We start from the raw sequence: 15,535 nt of genomic DNA, 5'->3' as shown, positions 1-15,535 counted from the left end.
CAACAGGAAAAACAATACACTCTGCTTTCACTTGCACGTTCAATAAAGGCCTTGTTTGAGATCCAAAGATGGTGGAGAAACATTTTCATGTTTTGTGGTCGAACACCACATTGGAGTACTTCAGTTTTAACTTGAGTGCCATAAACTGCAAAGGCATTTTTTCCCTTGTTTATTCATTATTATCATGACACAATGGATTCATCGAATTATTGTTAATAAGTCATCCCTCATTTTTTTTTACAGTTAATGGGAACCAGAATGCCCTTACAAAACTTGAAAATACGTGAAGTTGATTTTGCGCAGCATTAGAGAAATATCTCATAAAATTATAAAAAAGATTGACATTTTATTCTATATGTACACTGTATCGTGCAGTATTTTAATTTATTTACAGTAGTTACAGTACTAAGTCAGCATACCTGTTGTGTATGTTTATTAAAAAAAATAAAATGTTGAATTCAAATTGAAATATGCCAAGTCAAAATATTGACAATGAAATATTACGTTTGTAGAGTACAAATTTGTACATAACTGGTTTATGATAATAAAATATCATCAGTACATCTAATTTATTAGTATTTCTTGTCTAATTATTTTAAACATATATTTCACACATTAAATTTATTTTACATTCCTTTTAGCTCATTTAACAAAACATCTAAATCTGATTTAAGTGATTAAATAACTTATTTGTGAATCAAAATGAAATGACTAATAAAACAGAATAGAAATAATAACGACAATATCAAATTTAATTATTCCACACTTCAATTTGCTTTGGATGTTTCTCTACAAAACTCCCATGTTTCTCTCCCATCTAATGGATTCTCATACGCAGGCCAGGCGGGTGACATCTTTTCTCTCAGCTTTGGTTTGTCCGTTTTTTTCTCTCACTATCAATACACAAATGTTTACAGTATTTCGGACCACCAAAGCTGAGTAAGAAGCGACATGTGCACCCCCCCAAAAAAAAAAATCATTCCCTCTGGTATTTTCTGCAAGTTCAGAGTGTGTTGTATGATTTGTGCGATGTGTTGAGCAGATGACAACGACGACACAGGTCACTCACGAGTACATTGAACATCCTCAACCTCATGCTGAGCAACATCAGGTAAATGACGGGGCGACCAACGGAATGGTCGCCCGGTGCGCTTTGTCTTGTTAACCAATGGCAGAGCATTATTGGATCGTGTTGCTTCGAAGAAAATCAACACAAATAGAATTGGCTGCTCGCTTACCTGGGAAAAGCTGCAATTGCATGAAGGCTCATCTAATCTTGCAAAAGCTATTTATGATATATATCTATATATATGTATATATGTATATCTATACATATATACATATATGTATATATGTATATCTATACATATATACATATATACATATATACATACATATATACATATATGTATATCTATACATATATACATACATATATACATATATACATACATATATACATATATGTATATATGTATGTATATATGTATAGATATACATATATACATACATATATATATGTCTTCAGAAAGTGACTTAATTTTTATTCATTTATATTTCTTTTGGAAAGTACAACTACATTATTGTATAATTGTACTTTTCTATGATGTATTTAAAAAATAACGGATGAATACATTATTTTTATTCTAATAATGTCAACAAGTTAACACGTATTTCTTTTCTTAAAAGGTATATTTTCATAATATAACTTTTCTTCCTAAAGTACTTTAACAAGTATATTATATATTATATATTGCTTTGGTAATATAAGTAAAATCATATAATTATGTTTGCTGTTCTAAAATAAATCTTATTTAATCTTACTTTAGAAATATAAAATTATATTTATAATATATACACTAGTAAAAAAAAAGGACTTCCATCTGGTACTTTTGACCATTATATAAAAGGCTTTAACTAGAAAAATACCACCTTATTCTTTTGACACTAACTTTTCATGTCAAGAGATAATAATATTGTTTTGAAAAATTAGAAAGGTAATGCATATAACTAATCCTCCCCATCATTCTTGAAAAACAAAGCCATACAAGACACATCCAAACCAAAGAGTTTGTAACCTTGCGCATGTTCCATTTTTTTGGGCTCCTCTGCTAAAAGTGCAATTACGAATGCTGAAACTAATCAAGACTTCCATTGTTTTAAATTCTAACTCTCTATCTTTTTGTTTTGATTTAGTCGGGCTTGCCCACCAGGAAGGTGGGCAAAAAGGTCCAAGTGGACACATCCAAGTTCATGACCCCGTACCTGGCGCACAGCCAGAAGATGCTGGAGCAGTTCAGCTACGTGAGCCAGGCGCCGACGGCAACGTTTAATCGGGACGCTTACGTTGCGTGGCACTAACGCGCCCTGGCTCTGTCCTCCAGAACAAATATCGTCACGCCTACGACCAGTCTCGGGGAAATCCTCCCGCTATCATCACCGACACGCCGGAAATGATTCGCATCCGCAAGGCTCAGGAGCAGCTCAGCGAGGTGAAATGAAGTTTTTACGCAAAAATAAGGATATAAAACTCCTATTTCACTCATTAGAATAAAGATGGGGGTAGATTATTAGAAAAAGCTGTATTTAAAAAAATAATTACTAAAATAGATACGATTTTGGTTATATTTCGATTTTGCACAAAAAATAAACGCTTCTGGCTTATTCTCTTCAGCCCAATGGTAAACTTATTTTTTCAAACATAACTTTTTCTTAGAAAAGCTTTATTTCCTGAACGATTAAAACTACTTTAAAATAAAACAGCCCACTAAATATAGTCAAAATTAGACTTTTTGTATAGAATAAATAGAACTTTGATTTTGAATTGAATCACTGAGCAATTTTGGTTTTACAATGGCAAGCTTTTTCCCCCATTACAAATTTATTATTTCATTAATTTTATTTTCAAGTCTAACATATTTAAATCGCTAAGTCATCAAAAAGATCATAAAGGGCTTCACATTTCAGCTTTTAACAATTAATATGATGACACAATGAAAAGTAAACCCGTTCAAATAATAGAAATCCAAATTAATAGCCAAGTAAAATACCATATATATATTTATATTTTTTTTTTAAATCAATTTTATTTTCCATGTGGCTCCAATACTCATTGGTATATATGAACCATTAATTTGGCCTAACTTTTTCCGATTTTGAAATTGTTGCACTCTTTGGCCACCTTTAAAACCGGCTGTCAAACTGTATAATGAATGTATATACGAATAAACACTCACCTCAGAAAATTTCACTTTGAATTTCAATGAGCTCGTCAGGACAGTAGAGATCCAATCCAGCGAAGAGAAAGCAAGGATCCAAATGTTCAGTCGGCGCCGTTAAATGTTGGACAGCTTACATTTGTTCTTGCATGGAGGAATGTCAATATCTGTAACAGAGAGATGAAAGGTTCAAGTCATGAACACAAACACATAAACTCAGTTAACATGACAATGCAATTTGCAAACACTTCTGATCCATTCATATTGACTTTGCTGACATCGTCGGTGGAGCTCAACCCAGCGCAGAAAATATGACTTCTCCCACTAAAACTATGCTGTACTCGTTCACCAGATCAAGTACCGCATGGAGGGCAACAAATCCAAGACGGGCAGCATGTACGACGGCGAGGCGCGGGAAATCGCTCACGTCAAGCAGGTGTCAGATCTCATTAGCAAGGTGAGTCTTAGCGTGACTGTCCGTCCGCTGGGTCCCCGCCTGACACAAAGAACCACCGGCTGGCGCAGGTTCTCTACCGGCAAAAGTGGGACGAGACCAAGGACAAGTACATGCTACCTCCGGACGCCCCGGAACTGGTCTTGGCTGTCAAGAACGCCGCCAACTGTAGCAAAGTAAGACGTTTCTTTCATGTACAATGCTATATACTGATAGTAATTTTCCCTGCTGTAATTTCCAGGATTTCAGGAAAATTTTGATTTTTACAGATTAACGTGACCAGACATGGTCGTGATAATCAAAAAAACTGCACAGCAAAAAATCCTCTATTTATGAACAACAGTTTTGTATCTGAAGCAAGAATTTGTCAAATTATAATTTATTCTTAAAAACGTGCACAATTAGCCGCCCAGAGTCAGCTGGGATTGGCTCCAGCACCCCATGACCCGTACTAAATGCCTAAGCCCTTAATCATAAAAAATACTTGCTCGTGATTTAAGGGCCACCAAACCATGACAACATCCAACGATCTGAACCTCCGAGACAGCAAAGAAAAACAAACACAAAACATTTATGACCTAACACAACCCTTTTGCGGTGTAGAAAATGTACACGGAGGACTGGGACGAGGAGAAGACTATGTTCTGCCCGTACACGGACAGTCCCGAACTGCGACGTGTGGCCCAGGCCCAGGAAGTGCTCAGTGACGTGAGTCTGTCTTTGCCCTCCTACAATCATTTTTTCCCATCGGGACTTTCCCTTCATTTCCGTATGGTGTGCCGTGTGCCTCCCGCAGGTGCATTACAAGAAAGGCCACGACGAACGCAAGGCCAAGTACACCGTCCTGGCAGACCCCCCTGAGGTGGAGCTGGCAAAGCGGGTGTCTGACCAGCGCAGTGATGTAAGACTAATATCGTAAAATAGACCCACTTTGGTTTATAACTAGTAAACGGGCAGTGAAAGAATGTCTAGTGGTGTCCTTCGGCCAGTTGCCATATTTTCTGAAATATATATACTATATATGCTCTATTTATTTATTTATTTATTTATATATTTTTATTTATTTATTACAATTTTTATTACCTATTTATCATTGTCTAAAACGTCTTTGTGTCTGTATTCTTACCCTCTTGCTACTGTGACAGTGAAATTTCCCAAATACAGGATAAATAAATTTATCTAATCTAAACTACAAAACGTGTTTGCACTAACAAGCTCTTTGTTTAGCTTTTATGATGGGTATCTCAATTCAAATTTGGGAAGAAAGAGATAATTGGATGTGCTGTTTTCTCGGACTTGACACGGTCAGGACATCCCTACCACAAACCTTGTACAATAATTATATCGGAATTGTTATTTAAACATTTAACAATGTTATTTGCGCAACATAAGGATCATTTTGGAATATGCTCGTCTGTCTCCAGTTGAAGTACAAAGAGGCGTACAACAAGGACGTGAAGGGTCAGTGGTGCGAGACGCCCTACTTTGACGTGGCCATGGCCAGGGTGGCCATGGAGAACCTCAGCAACGTAAGCCACGCCCTAAAACGGACAGCCAGATGGCGGACACATAACCGCCGACTTTTGCTTTCCCCTTTCAGAGACGATACACGCAAAAACACGAGGACGAGAAAGACCAAATCTGCTACATGCAAACCGAAACGCCGGTTTATAACACCCAGAAAAAGGCCGCCGCCTCCGCCAGCGATGTAAGCAATATCAACACGATTTTCACACTCCATGTATTTTTCCCATCTAACAAGTACTCCCGATTTACCATTTTACCTATGTGTCTAGGTGAATTACAAGAAGGAGTACGAGAAGACAAAGGCCCAGTCGGACTACAACACGCTACCAGCCACCGACAACCCGTTGCTCAGGCAACTGCGATACGCCGGCACCATCCTCAGCGATGTACGTGTCGCCGCACGTCCGAGCTCCGATCCCTCAAATTTCTTGCTGACTTTTTAATCCTTTTGCAGAAAGTCTACAAAGACAACTACGAGAAATCGCGAGGCTTCAGCATCAACTACTGCGAAACGCCCAAGTTCAAGATGGACTCGGGGCTTAAACAGTATACAGACGTAAGAACCACCACAGCCAACTTCATTCTAGCAATAACCCAGATAACTCCTCAAATTTCCACAAAATGTAGCTTCATTACTAAAATGTTTTCCCTGCCTTCATTTATCGCAGTGTTCCAAGAAGGATTATTTAAATTCCCACAAATAACTGCCTTGTATTTCTGCAGATGCATTACAAAGAAAAGTATGAAAATGAGATTAAGGGTCACTATATGGGCAGCTACGAGGATCTCTACATGCTTCACTGCCAACAAGTGGAGGACATGAAGAAACAGGTTGGATGCGTAATGGATGTCCCCATTCCAATTGCTTTGACTCTTTCTTACTAGCAACATTTCCAATTTTGCATCCTTTTGTTTTTGCAGCAATTGTACAAAGCCGACTATGAAGACATGAAAACGCAATGTTTCTTCCCTCAAACAATTACGGCCGAGTACGAAGCCACAAAGAAGCTGGAGGGCTGCAAGGATGTAAGTTGGCTACAGATTCACGCTAGAGGGCACGGTCTACCATTTCTGTGGTGTTTTACGTCAGTTTCTTGCTTTTACAGAAAGTTTACCGGCAGCATCCAGATAAAGTGAAATTCACGCAAGTCACCGACTCGCCGATTCTGGTCCAGGCGGCCATCAACGCGAAACAGCTGAGCGACGTACGTTTCAACACCATGAATCTAGTTTCTCAAGCTTACTCTGCTAAGAGGACTAGAGAGCCACAGCTATTCAGATGACTTTTCAAAATGTAGAAAACCCAGCTGTCCAATGTGGCATAGAAACCTGAGATCCGTCTGGCTCTGGAGTAAATATAGCAATCAGTACTCAGCAAGCCCAAAATACTAGATCTGAAACAGAGAGAATGTACTGGCACATTGCTGGTGTCTTATGGTACTTAAAATAAGCTACTGGTGAGCAATGATGCAAAATATGTAAAAGAGTCTTTGAAAAATGTATACTTTTGAATACTATCAATTTTACTGAGGAGCCAGTTGTCTTATCTGATCAAATTCACCCATTTGGTAGCAAATGCTGGCTCCGCATTAAACCGATTCCTTTCGGAAGCAGAGTCCTGGATTTTTTTTCTATGTAGAGACTCACACAGCACTAGGATCAATGACCAAGCTAGCAATTGAGAAACTGTATCATAATCTAATGAAATGTAATTAATAAACTAATTCAAATGTTGTCTTCCTTCTTGGCTGAGAAGAATGCATCTATTTCTAGAATGCCAATTGGATGCCTATTTAATAAAGGACGGAATCAAATCTCATCTTATCTGCTGCCGTTTACGAAATACCTTTTGTGCTTGCAGCTAAACTACAAGGCCCAGTACGAAGAGACCAAGTGCAAGAACAGTCTACCTCCAGACTACCCCTTATTCGTCCAGTCCCGAGTGAACGCCTTCAACCTCAGTGATGTGAGTTAAGACCCTGGTGCATACCGTGAATACAAACAACAATTGTCAAACACCAAACCCTCCACACAGAGCTGCTACAAATATGACTGGGAGAGAACTAAGGCCAGGAAGTTTGAGGTTAAAGGGGACTCCATCCCGATCTTGGCCGCCCGGGCTCACACCAACATTGCCAGCGATGTATGTAGTATGTCTCGCTCAAATATTTTAAAAACCTTAGAATTGAATCACAAGATGTTTGTATATTTCTGGTTTGTCATAGGTGAAATACAAGAAAGAGTACGAGCAAAACAAGGGTCAGATGGTGGGAGCTCTCAGCATTCACGACGATCCCAAGATCCTGCATTCTGTTCACGTGGCCAAAATCCAGAGCGATGTACGCAAACTTTAGTTAACTTTTCCAGGTTCTCAAACTTTTGGGGTCCAGAGGTTGTTTAATTGCTTTTGACTCCCTGGATCTCAGTTTGATAACGACTCAGGTTTTAAGGCCAAAAACTCCTTAACTTACTTGAATAGTTTCATTTTTTATTTTCCCACAGCGCGAGTACAAAAAGGACTATGAAAAGATCAAAACCAAGTATCACACGCCTCTGGACATGATGTCTGTGACTCAGGCTAAGCACTCACAGGCCATCGCCAGTATGACCGGCTACCGCAGCATCAATACCAACTTTTTCCTTCCCCATGATACTGTGCTGCTGGACACGGCCAAGAAGGCCAACATCATCCAGAGTGATGTGAGTTCCAACCCTAATTGTGATGATAAAACAAACAGCAAAAGGCCAACAAAAATAAATCAAATAAAACAGAGAATACTAACCAGACTATGACAAAAAGTCAGACTTTTGATCCATTCATACCTGAAGTGTCAGTTAAAGATAATCAAAGATTGAGCAAACGTGTTTTTACTTCAGAACGAGTACAAGTCCGACTACAACAACTACACAAAGGGTGCCCCGTGGGTGCCGTTTGGCTCCTTGGAAGTCGAAAAGGCCAAGAAGGCAGCGGAAATCCTTTGCGAGGTATGTCCTCCAATTAACAAATATCTGGCCAAAAGTTGCGAGAAAGGTTTCACATGACTGTTTTTCTAAATAAAGAAAAAATACAGACAGCACCCAGACACCATCCCCTTCACATCCATCGATGACCACCCTATCATGATGCAAGCCAAAGTCAACCAGCTTCAGAGGAGCGATGTGAGTTATCGATCTTTTTCCGCGTTCTCTCCAATAGACGACTCTTCCCTAATGTATCTTTGTTTTATTACAGTTGTTCTACAAGAGAGGTCTGGAAGACATCCACCAGAAATACTCACTTCCCGCCGACATTCCCGAGTTCCTCCAGGCCAAATGCAACGCATACAATATTAGCAACGTAAGGCAATTACACAATCTTAGCAAGGTTTTTGACTGATCTTTCATGTGGTTTTACTGTTTCAGAACTACTACAAATACGCATGGCAGGATCTCATTGCCAAAGGCTATGACCTACAGCCCGACGCCATCCCTATTGTTGCCGCCAAAGCTGCCAGACACGCTGCCAGTGATGTAAAGTTTTACTATTTTCACAAGTCACTTGTACTCAGTTTCTATATTCTGACTTAAGTCAGGTCTATGTGACCCGAGTCCCTCACTTTCACTAAACATGACACATTGCGACCTTGGAATGAACCCTGCAGGTGCAGTACAAGAAGGCATACGAGAAAGAAAAAGGCCACCACGTGGGCCTCCTTAGCCTGCAGGATGACCCGTTGCTGGTCCACTACATGGAGGTTGCCAAGAGACAGAGCGACAAGAACTACAAGGAGGACTACCACAAGGTCAAGCTCAAGTTCCACTCCCCTGTGGACATGTTGAGCGTGTCCCATGCCAAGCACGCCTCGGCTGTGCAGACCATGACTGGCTACAAGCAGCCCCAACATAACTATTGTCTTCTGCCGGATGCTATGAACCTGGATCTGGCTCGCACCATGAATTACAATGCCAGCGATGTAAGTGCAAACCTTTTCAACCAACGTCAATCTAAGTTCAAATGCAGAAGTACCTGTTGGCCTCAATGATTAAGTTTAATGAGTTTACATAACCAACAACACTGGCTTTTCTTTTGTAGAACCAATACAAGCAAGATTATGAGAGCTGCGTCAAAGGAATCGGTTGGGTCCCGATTGGCTCACTGGATATAGAGAAAGCAAAGGCGGCGGGAGCAGCTTTAGACGAGAGGAAATACAGACAGCACCCTGCTACCTTCAAGTTTACCAGCTTGTCTGACTCTATGAACATGGAGCTAGTCAAGGCCAATTCCCAGATTCTCAATGCTGTGAGACTCTTTTTCACAAGGTTTTTTCTTTAGTGACCCTTCTACTATTTTGAAACGGTCTCTTGTTTTGGACTCTGCAGAAAGACTACAAAGCCAGTGGCGAGAAATTCATGCACACTTATCATCTGCCCGCTGATACTCCAGAACTGATGCAGGCCAAATACAATGCTGCCAATATCAGCAAGGTTAGTGGTTTTGCAATCTGTGTCTCATGGATGTCTCTATATGCTGAAATACATGCTAAAATATAGATGTATTCACCACATTGTAATATGACTGATAGAGGAGTTGTCTTATCTCGCCAACTGTTTTGACGGTCAATACACTCTGCATCTTGGCCATCGTAATCCTAACACGAATGGTTCTCGCCAGAATTACTACACATACGCTCACCGTCGAGATCTGCTCAAAGGACATCAAATGAAAGAAGATGCTATCCCGATTGTGGCAGCGAAGACTAGCAGAGACATTGCCAGTAACGTGAGTTGTCCACACATTTCAATTATTTCCACACTGATTTCACCTGAGGTTTCTACTTTCTTCTTTTGCAGTACAAGTACAAACTGGCCCATGAGAAGGCAAAGGGCAAACACGTGGGTTTCCGTAGCCTACAGGATGACCCATTGCTGGTCCACTACATGGAGGTGGCCAAGCTGCAGAGTGACAGAAACTACAAGAAGGACTATCATCAAGTCAAGCTCAAGTATCACTCGCCGGTGGACATGATGAGCGTAGCTCACGCCAAGCACGGCTCTACTGTACAGACCATGATTGGCTACAGGACATACCTTCACGACTACCAACTTCTTCCTGATAACTTACAAGTGCAGCGGTGCAAGGACATGATGGATATTCAGAGCGACGTACGATCTATGAATTTGGATTACAATTCTGACATTGTTATTATTTCAATCAAAATCATACAATAGATATGTATGGTTTTCTACAGAATGCTTACAAAGCCGATTACACAAACTACTACCAAGGTTCCGGGTGGGTTCCGATCGGTTCTCTGGATGTGGAGAAGGCCAAAGCTGCCAAAGCGGCATTGGATGAGATCAGCTACCGTCAGCATCCCAGCACATTCAAGTTCACCAGCACCAGTGACAGCATGAACATGTCCCTGGCACTAAGCAACTCCAAGCAACTGGACTCTGTAATATGCCTTTGTTTTACAGTCTTTTGTTTTAGAATACTGATATTTTATAGATTTATTTTTTCTATCCCCTCAGGCTGCATACAAAGCTTCTGGTGAGAAGTTCATGCATACCTACCACCTCCCAGCAGACAGCCCTGAATTCATCCAGGCTAAATTTAATGCTCAAACGCTGAGTGAGGTAAGGCGATAATACTTTAGGACTTTTTTTTTAAATAGAAAAAGAACATTTTAATACTGTATGTGTCTTTCCACACAGAGTCACTACAAGCAAAAGTGGCTGGACGACATTGCCAAAGGCTACGACTTGAGACTTGATGCCATTCCCATACAGCATGCCAAGCTTGGGAGACATATTGCCAGCAATGTGAGTAAAACCACAAGCCTAAGTTTTCTCACCAAAACCAGGCTAGAGCACTCAAAACAAAAATAAGCCTTAAAACAAAGAATGTTGTGTCCCCCTGGAACGGAAGTCACTATTGCCTTGTTTTTAGGTACAATACAAGAAAGAGTTTGAAAAGGACCGAGGCCACCACGTTGGCTTCCGAAGCCTTCAGGACGACCCCCTGCTGGTCCACTACATGGAGCTAGCCAAGTTGCAGAGCGACAAAAATTACAAGAAAGACTACCACAAGTCCAAGCTCAAGTACCACTCGCCAGTCGATATGTTGAGCGTAGTCCACGCTAAGCAAGCATCGGCTGCTCAGACCATGGCGGGCTACAGGAAGATTCACCACACAAACGCTCTCCTTCCTGACGCGATGAACTTTGTGCTGGCTCGTACTATGAACACACAGTCCAGTGATGTAAGTTCATTATGTTATTTTATGTGTTCAGCAACTACATTTTTTAAAGCAAATCTTTTGAATAAAATGTTTTGAAGAGTAATAGAAAGAATTAATCACATTTTATAGGAAGCTTTTGATATTCAGCTCTAAAAATGTAACCACTCACTTATGAGATTTTTTTTCTACAGTGTGATTACAAATCCGAATGGAACAACTATGTCAAAGGTAGCGGCTGGGTACCGATAGGTTCGCTTGGGGTAGAAACTGCCAAGGTTGGTGGTGAGATCCTAAGCGAGACCAAGTACCGCACTCATCCATCCAACTTCAAGTACAGCAAGTTGATGGACTCAATGGACATTGCCCTGGCCACCGTCAACAACCAGATCATGGATAAGGTGTGTCACCGTTAAGCACTTCAATCTAGGCCAAACAATTTCACAATTAGAACATGTGGTTCCAATGCTCATTTATCTTAACACTCTTTTTCATTAATAGAAAGCTTACACGGCTGCTTGGGAGAAGGACAAACGAACAATCCACATCATGCCAGATGCTCCTGAAATTGTTCTGGCCAAGGCCAATGCCATCAACATGAGCAATGTAAATTCACTTTCTAATGTCACATCAGAAACTCAATAGTTGTATCTTAAAAATACTTTTTTTGTGTGGATGCTATGCAGAAACTTTACAAATCCGGTTTGGTGGAGATGGCCAACAAGGGCTATAATCTGAAAGCAGATGCCATTCCCATCACAGCAGCCAAATCAAGCACAAATATCGCCAGTAACGTAAGCCAAAAAAAATGTTGTCGTGTTGACCTGCATCATAACCAATATGCGCTGTAAATATACTCCTCTGGCTTGCCATTACAGTTCAAATACAAACTTGCTTACGAAAAGGAGAAAGGCCACCACGTAGGCTTCCGTAGTCTGCAGGATGACCCCCTGCTAGTCCACTACATGGAGGTAGCCAAGTTCCAGAGCGACAAAAATTACAAGAAAGACTACCACAAGTCCAAGCTGAAGTACCACTCGCCCGTTGATATGTTGAGTGTGGTCCATGCCAAGCAAGCATCAGCTGCTCAGACAATGGCCGGATACAGGAAGATCCACCATACCAACACTCTTCTTCCAGATGCCATGAATTTTGTGCTGGCTCGTACGATGAACACTCAATCTAGTGATGTAAGTAACATAATTTCAATTTTGTTATTCTATTGAACTGTGTGTGGAAGTGAAAGTCATATGTGAAAATGATAAGTTCAAGTATTGACTTTCCATTTTTTTTAGTCTTACTGTGGCTTCTCACTGATGATTTCTTTCTTTCCAGTGTGATTATAAGTCAGACTGGAACAACTATGTTAGAGGTATCGGCTGGGTACCCATTGGCTCACTCGGGGTGGAAACTGCTAAGGTTGGAAGTGATATCATAAGTGAGACCAAGTACCGCACTCACCCATCCAACTTCAAGTACAGCAAGTTAATGGACTCCATGGACTTGGCCCTGGCCACGGCCAACAACCAGATCATGGATAAGGTGCATCACATTTGAATAGATCTATTAAGCTCTAAAATCTCCAAACATGCTAAAGCTGTGGAATTAATTTTCAGAAAGCTTACACGGCTGCTTGGGAAAAGGACAAACTGACGGTCCACATCATGCCAGACGCTCCTGAGATTGTTCTGGCTAAAGCTAATGCCATCAATATGAGCAACGTAAGTTGACTTATTGAAATAATTCAGCTCAACAATACAATGAGTCAACTCCACAACTGTCCCACTTTTTAATCACAGAAACTCTACAAATCTGGCCTTGTCGAAATGGCCAACAAGGGCTACGACCTAAGAGCCGATGCCATCCCAATTGTAGCTGCCAGGTCTAGTTCCAACATTGCCAGTAATGTGAGTTTGATAATGAAATCAATAATAGAATGAAAAATTAAGACTAGCAGAATTTACCTGTTTTTTTGGCATATGTTTTACCTTTGATTTTTTTGTCATTCTAGCACAAGTACAAATTAGCTTTCGAGAAAGCAAAGGGGCATCATGTGGGCTTCCGTAGCATGCAGGACGACCCCCTGCTAGTCCATTACATGGAGGTGGCAAGGCTGCAGAGCGACAAGAACTACAAGAAGGATTACCATAAATCCAAGCTCAAATACCACTCACCTGTGGACATGATGAGTTTAGCCCACGCCAAGCACGCCTCGACTGTGCAGACCATGACCGGTTATAAGAGCATTATTCCCCACTACACTGTCCTGCCGGACGCCATGAACCTGGAACTGGCCCGGAACATGCAGTTTATTGCCAGTGATGTAAGACTACCATATGTGGAGTATTGTGAAAGACTGCAATGACTTAACCCCCGCCTCAAAAAATTGATTGCCCATTATCTAATGATGAAAGACACACAGGAAACATGTACTGTTTCTCCCACAGAACCAGTACAAGAGTGAGTATCAAAACTACATTAGAGGAATTGGTTGGGTACCCATCGGTTCATTGGAGGTGGAGAAAGTTAAAACAGCAGGCCATATCTTGAGGGATCATGGATACCGCCAGCATCCCAGCACCTTTAAATTCACCAAAGATATGCACTCTATGGACCTGGCATTGGCCTCTGCCAACAACCAGATCATGGATAAGGTACTGTAAAGGACAAAAGGTCTTTTAAAAGCATTTTTGTGTCTGCAAACTCACAAACTTGTACTTACAGCAATCTTACACCAAAGCCTGGGACCATGACAAGAGAACAATCCACATCATGCCTGATGCCATGGATGTCGTTCTGGCCAGAGATAACAAGAAAAACTACAGCGAGGTAAGAACTTTATAACTATTCTATTACTTATCAACCAGTGGCTGCACCGTAGGATCAGTTTGACACATTTTCTTGTTGTCATTAGAAACTGTACAAACTGGACAATGAGCTAGCCAAAAAGAAGGGTCACAACGTCCGTGCCGATGCAATCTCAGTCCAGGCTGCTAAAGCCTCAACGATTATTGCAAGTGACGTAAGTATTTCAAGTGTTCTTTTATGTCCCTTATAATTTCCATCTTTATTTAATTACCCAAACCTGATCAAAATATTTCCTCCAATACTTCATTTTCTTGCAGTATAAGTACAAGACTGGATATCGCAAGCAGGTCGGCCACCACATTGGGGCCCTCAGCATTCAGGATGACCCTCTCCTCATGTTGGCTTTGAATTCAGCCAAGATCGCAAGTGATGCCCTCTACAAGAAGGACTTTAACCAGTCCAAAACTAGATTCCACCTGCCAGTAGACATGATGGCCTTTGAGCTTGCCAAGAAGAATCAGATCCAGGTCAACCACACCAATTACATTACCCGCCTGCACAACTGGACATGTCTGCCTGACTCCAATGATGTCCGACAAGCCAGACACGCGTACGACTTGCAGAGTGACGTGAGTGGAAGCCAAAAGTTCTAGAAACTCTGGTTTAGGAAACAAATAATAACCAACGACACTTGTCTTGATTAGGTGGTCTACAAGGAAGAGCTGAAGCTTCTTCAAGGCATTGGTTGGGTCCCTATTGGTTCACTAGATGTGGAGAAGGTGAAAAAAGCCGGTGAGATCCTGAGTGAACAGAAATACCGCCAGCACCCGAGCAACTACAAGTATAAGGTTACAACTGAGGACATGCCCATGGTGCTGGCTAAGGCCAATGCTCAAGTCATGAACAAGGTGTGTTTAAATAGGGGTGTTCATAAATTATCAGTGAGTTCCATTTTTTTAAATATGTATTTGAATCCACAAATTTGCAGAATGCCTACACTGAAGCCTGGGACAAAGATAAGACTACCATTCATATAATGCCAGATGCTATGGATATTGTCCTGGCCAAAGCCAACAAACTCAACTACAGTGTGGTGAGTTTTTTTTAAACAAGCAACTATTTAGTCAACTCATGAAAATATAGTCAGAGGATTTTCTTAATTTTTTTTTTTGGCATTTTGTTTTCTGTTTCTAGAAACAATACAAACAGGCAAACGAAGACGCCAAGAAGAAGGGCTACGACTTAGGCCAAAATGCAATTTCTATCCTGGCAGCCAAGGCATCCCGAGACATTGCCAGTGATGTAAGATTG

General features: G+C 40.9%; 1 protein-coding gene across 1 annotated transcript in view; it reads left to right on the top strand.

Moving 5' to 3' along the window:
- neb (nebulin) overlaps positions 1 to 15,535 on the top strand; it is a 49,492-nt gene that overhangs the window by 561 nt on the left and 33,396 nt on the right. Inside the window, exons 2-46 of the mRNA XM_077728592.1 lie at positions 2,197 to 2,304; positions 2,385 to 2,492; positions 3,571 to 3,675; positions 3,744 to 3,848; positions 4,276 to 4,380; positions 4,469 to 4,573; positions 5,097 to 5,201; positions 5,273 to 5,380; positions 5,469 to 5,585; positions 5,654 to 5,755; positions 5,923 to 6,030; positions 6,121 to 6,225; positions 6,306 to 6,404; positions 7,061 to 7,165; positions 7,235 to 7,342; positions 7,425 to 7,538; positions 7,702 to 7,899; positions 8,077 to 8,184; positions 8,260 to 8,358; positions 8,432 to 8,536; positions 8,602 to 8,709; positions 8,841 to 9,152; positions 9,272 to 9,478; positions 9,559 to 9,663; positions 9,851 to 9,958; positions 10,030 to 10,341; positions 10,428 to 10,634; positions 10,711 to 10,815; positions 10,894 to 11,001; positions 11,129 to 11,440; positions 11,611 to 11,817; positions 11,918 to 12,022; positions 12,103 to 12,210; positions 12,295 to 12,606; positions 12,752 to 12,958; positions 13,033 to 13,137; positions 13,216 to 13,323; positions 13,428 to 13,739; positions 13,864 to 14,070; positions 14,141 to 14,245; positions 14,331 to 14,438; positions 14,542 to 14,853; positions 14,929 to 15,132; positions 15,213 to 15,317; positions 15,419 to 15,526. Of these exons, the coding sequence (XP_077584718.1) occupies positions 2,197 to 2,304; positions 2,385 to 2,492; positions 3,571 to 3,675; positions 3,744 to 3,848; positions 4,276 to 4,380; positions 4,469 to 4,573; positions 5,097 to 5,201; positions 5,273 to 5,380; positions 5,469 to 5,585; positions 5,654 to 5,755; positions 5,923 to 6,030; positions 6,121 to 6,225; positions 6,306 to 6,404; positions 7,061 to 7,165; positions 7,235 to 7,342; positions 7,425 to 7,538; positions 7,702 to 7,899; positions 8,077 to 8,184; positions 8,260 to 8,358; positions 8,432 to 8,536; positions 8,602 to 8,709; positions 8,841 to 9,152; positions 9,272 to 9,478; positions 9,559 to 9,663; positions 9,851 to 9,958; positions 10,030 to 10,341; positions 10,428 to 10,634; positions 10,711 to 10,815; positions 10,894 to 11,001; positions 11,129 to 11,440; positions 11,611 to 11,817; positions 11,918 to 12,022; positions 12,103 to 12,210; positions 12,295 to 12,606; positions 12,752 to 12,958; positions 13,033 to 13,137; positions 13,216 to 13,323; positions 13,428 to 13,739; positions 13,864 to 14,070; positions 14,141 to 14,245; positions 14,331 to 14,438; positions 14,542 to 14,853; positions 14,929 to 15,132; positions 15,213 to 15,317; positions 15,419 to 15,526 (6,714 nt within the window). The remainder of the gene's footprint in view (positions 1 to 2,196; positions 2,305 to 2,384; positions 2,493 to 3,570; positions 3,676 to 3,743; positions 3,849 to 4,275; positions 4,381 to 4,468; positions 4,574 to 5,096; positions 5,202 to 5,272; positions 5,381 to 5,468; positions 5,586 to 5,653; positions 5,756 to 5,922; positions 6,031 to 6,120; positions 6,226 to 6,305; positions 6,405 to 7,060; positions 7,166 to 7,234; positions 7,343 to 7,424; positions 7,539 to 7,701; positions 7,900 to 8,076; positions 8,185 to 8,259; positions 8,359 to 8,431; positions 8,537 to 8,601; positions 8,710 to 8,840; positions 9,153 to 9,271; positions 9,479 to 9,558; positions 9,664 to 9,850; positions 9,959 to 10,029; positions 10,342 to 10,427; positions 10,635 to 10,710; positions 10,816 to 10,893; positions 11,002 to 11,128; positions 11,441 to 11,610; positions 11,818 to 11,917; positions 12,023 to 12,102; positions 12,211 to 12,294; positions 12,607 to 12,751; positions 12,959 to 13,032; positions 13,138 to 13,215; positions 13,324 to 13,427; positions 13,740 to 13,863; positions 14,071 to 14,140; positions 14,246 to 14,330; positions 14,439 to 14,541; positions 14,854 to 14,928; positions 15,133 to 15,212; positions 15,318 to 15,418; positions 15,527 to 15,535) is intronic.

Source organism: Stigmatopora nigra, chromosome 11 (assembly GCF_051989575.1).
Source record: "Stigmatopora nigra isolate UIUO_SnigA chromosome 11, RoL_Snig_1.1, whole genome shotgun sequence".
In the NCBI taxonomy this organism is placed as follows: Eukaryota; Metazoa; Chordata; class Actinopteri; order Syngnathiformes; family Syngnathidae; genus Stigmatopora; species Stigmatopora nigra.
Note: the sequence above shows the minus strand (reverse complement) of the source record. Positions and strands in the feature narration are given on the sequence as shown.